The 3,939-nt window shown below is 50.2% G+C and overlaps 1 protein-coding gene across 4 annotated transcripts in view; it reads left to right on the forward strand.

Annotated features, from left to right (window-relative positions):
• Positions 1–3,939, forward strand: part of BSDC1 (BSD domain containing 1) — a 21,834-nt gene that overhangs the window by 10,579 nt on the left and 7,316 nt on the right. For all 4 annotated transcript variants that reach the window (XM_015408071.1, XM_015408073.1, XM_015408072.1 and 1 more), the window contains one exon: positions 2,878–2,959. In XM_015408071.1, coding sequence (XP_015263557.1) covers positions 2,878–2,959 — 82 coding nt within the window. The remainder of the gene's footprint in view (positions 1–2,877; positions 2,960–3,939) is intronic.

Genomic DNA, 3,939 nt, shown 5'->3' on the forward strand with positions numbered 1-3,939 from the left:
CAGTGCCGCCACACCACCTTGATCCAGATGCCTTCGGAGATTGTCAGTCAGGGCGACCAAAGCCGTCTCAGTCCCGTGGCCCGGGCAGAAACCGGACTGGAAGGGATCTAAGACTGAAGCATCCTCCAGAAAGCCCTGTAACTGTGACACCACCGCCCTCTCTATAAGTTTGCCCAAATAGGGCAAATTGGACACCGGCCGATAGTTCGCCAATTCGGCCGGGTCCAGAGATGGTTTTTTTAAGAGGGGGCGGACCATCGCGTCCTTGAGCGCATTCGGGAACCGTCCCTCCGTTGATAATATCCCGCAATGTGCCTCGCAACCCCTCGGGACCCGCTTTAACAAGCCACGAGGGGCACGGATCAAGGTCGCAAGTCGTTGGGCGCACAGAGACGAGCAATCTGTCCACTTCGTCCAGACTGAGCTGATTAAAACACTCTAAACCCGCTACCGAGGACGCGCAAGGGGCCTCAAGTTCGCTCACTGTCTCAAGTGTGGCGGGCAGGTCGCGGCGAAGCTCCAAGACTTTATCCGCGAAAAAGCTCGCAAAAGCCTCACAGCCGATGTCCAATTCCCTAATATTTTGTTTGCCCTGAGGCAAGGTTGTCATATTCCGAATTACTCTAAATAATTGGGCCGGGCGCGAGCTCGCGGACGCAATCTCAGCCGCATAGAAATCCTTCTTAGCAGCCTTAACTGCCATCTCATAGGATCTCATAAACGTCCTATAAGATGTTCTTGTTGCCTCATCGCGAACACGCCGCCACCATCTCTCTAGTCGTCTCAGTTCTCGCTTCAGCAACCGCAGCCCCTGGGTATACCAGGGGGCGCGCCTAACACGAGTGCAGAGAGGACGCCTGGAAGTGATCACGTCGATGGCCGTGGAGAGCCGGACATGCCAGTCCTCCACTAGCTCCTCCAACGAACCGCCAGGGGGCCTCGGATCCCGCAGAGCCCTCTGGAACCGCTCCGGGTCCATAAGGCTCCGCGGGCGAGCAAAAATCCGCTCGCCGCCTACACAGGGTTGGGGTGGAATGCTCAGACGGGCCTTCAGGACCAGGTGGTCCGACCATGGCACTGCCTCGGCAGTGATCCGGTCCACCTCCACTCCCGCTGCAAAGATCAGATCGAGCATGTGACCAGCCCTATGCGTGGGGGCCGATACGAACTGTGAGAGTCCCAGTGCCGCCATGGACGACACCAGGTCCGTAGCCCGGCTTGAGGCCGCGTCCTCAGCATGGACGTTGAAATCACCCAAGACAATACCGTTCTTCGGGAACCTTGTAGTCTATGCAGACCTGTTCAAAGTTCTGAAGGAAGGCCTCGATGTCATCCCCTTCCTTATACAGAGGATATTTCCTTCTATCCCCTTGTACATCAGCCTCCAGAGGAAGTGAAGGTGGCTCTTTTTCCAACTTTGCCATTTCAAGCTCATGCACCATCCTCATTCTCTCCAGCTCCAGGTCTCTCTGGGCTGTCCTGTCTCTCTCCCTCTGTCTCTCTTCCTTCAGTATTCTCTCCCTTTCCAGCTTTCTCTGAGCGGCCCTGTCCTCTTTCTCAAGTTCCATCTGCTTAATTTGCAGCTGGAGACGCAAGACCTCTGCACTTGGGGTTGCCATCTCTCCGTCTGCTTTCTCCTGAGACATCTGATCAGCAGCCCCTGCCCTGGTCTTGCTACTAGGCACAGGTGTGTCCTGTCTTCTGTCTTCCAGAACGGAGGAACATACACTGCCTAACTCTAGCCTCTCTGTCCAGTTGACCTGACAGCTAGAAATAAATAAAACCCCTTTACAGTACTGTTATTAGACCTTTTCTTGGTCTTACCGGCACCTTAAAAAAATGTGGCTTCCTGAAGCCAGACAAAGGGAAGGAGGGAAAAAATCCTTTAAAAAAATAAATAAACCAATTATGCTCTGCCTCTCCAAGTCAACATCTGGCACATCCCACCGCTAAAAGTCACCATGTCATGATCCCCAGTGGGTTGCCACCTTCGTCTGTCACCACTCTGGACTTTGGGTCCCTTGAGAAGGCCCAGAGTACCCTCCCAAGCCCATCCAAAATGCCCCTTTTCAAGTCAAGCACATAGGTGTGATGACCAGGCAGAGAACACTTAAACAAATGGTTTATTAACACAGTACTGAGGCAAGGAAAACAAGATACGGTGCTTTAAAATATATAACAGTGTTTAAAGGCACAATAAACGAATCTAATGCGACTACCTATTTCACTTAACTAGTTACTATTTCAAGGCCCACAGCGCTTATACCAGACATCCTGCCTGTACTCACCCTGTCCCAAGTGAGGGATCTTTTCCTCAGACCAGACTGTCCCCTCAGTTTAGCTCTGTGGGAGACAAGACCACAGAAGAGAAAGAACACAATTTCCTCAGCACACATAGTTTTCACAGTCTCTTCACACAATCCCTGGACACTGATTGGTTATCACTGTCGCTAAGCATTGTGGGGATTGTAGGCTATGTCTGCTTTCCACTGCCATGCAAGTCTCTCCTGGGACCTGGCTTCACTAGGCCTTGTTCCCAGTCCTGCACAGATCATGACAGCACCCTTGAAGGAATGCCGCCTCTTTCTCCAGGCCACTGCTTCTGCTTTATGTCTCCATCCCTTCTGTCCTGTTTTCGGTTCGCCTTGTCCCTAGAGGTGCAGCTCCGGTTTGGCTCCCCCACCTTGACAATGTTCATAGATCACAGTTCCAGAATGTCCTTCTCACACTGGTCCTGTTCCATAATAAGGCACATTCCCCATATGGCAGGGATACCTTAAAGTCTTGTGACACTAGGAAGCCATGTGACACCTTGCTGATCAGTGGGGGACCCACTGGAGCAGCTTCTCACAGCTGTCGGAATTCTTTTCCACCCAGGAGGAAGTTCGAAGGGAGGCTCTGAAGCAGCGGGCTGAGCAGAGTGTTCATTTCGAGGAGGCAGGCTGGGAGGAGGAGGAGGGTAAGTGAGCTGCAATTGCTTCCTGGCTGTGGAAAGTCACTAGCTTTGTCTGTTGTATGTCTTAACACTGCCTTTATTGAATTGTTAGAATTTAATCTGCCATGGTTTATGTTCGGTATGCCCAAAAGTACTCAGCCTGTGGTTGGATGGGGCATAAGCCCTTCCTTGCATCTGCCAAGGTTGTCAAAGACCCACCATGTCCTTGCAAGGATGATTTGATTCCCCTGTCCTCGGACCTAGGGCCCTGGAACAAATTCCCTTCTGATAGTTTGACTGAGACTGGGATTGTGTTCTCACACATGACAGTCGAACACACCAATAAAACCACAGGCTTTATTGAAAATATTTTCAAAAGTGGGTCAGGCTTAAACATAAGGCAAAAATAAACAGATGCAATAAAATAATAAAATCTGTCTTGCTGTGTACATGTACATACGTGAAGTGAGAGAACAAGATGGGTAGTCCTGTTAGTCTGTCTGTAGCAATAGAGAAGAGTAAGAGTCCAGTAGCACCTAAAAAGACTAACAAAATTTGTGGTAGGGTATGAGCTTTCATGAGTCACTGCTCACTTCTTCTAGCTGTATCTGAAGACGTGAGTGGTGACCCACAAAAGCTCATACCCTGCCACAAATTTTGTTAGTCTTTAAGGTGCTATTGGACTCTCACTCTTAAACGTGAAGAGAGACAGCCTACAATATCTTCAAATCAACATAAGCAACAAAGCAGCATGTTGGAGATCCAGTGAGATGGTACCTGGCCCTGATGGTATTACTGGGCCATGCCCGGAAATCTTGTCCCAAATAGTTATAAGCTAACTTCATAGAAAGCTGGACCACTGACCCTCTGACTGATATAAGCCAATCAACAACACGATCCAAAACATGATTCTCGACTCCCTCCTATCTGAGTGTAGTTAAGTCAGATCACTTTGATCTTCAAAGCTGCAATCTCAGGCTTTTCATCTTGGCTTGGGAAGAGCG

This window comes from Gekko japonicus, unplaced genomic scaffold, assembly GCF_001447785.1.
Source record: "Gekko japonicus isolate JY-2015 unplaced genomic scaffold, Gekko_japonicus_V1.1 scaffold36, whole genome shotgun sequence".
In the NCBI taxonomy this organism is placed as follows: Eukaryota; Metazoa; Chordata; class Lepidosauria; order Squamata; family Gekkonidae; genus Gekko; species Gekko japonicus.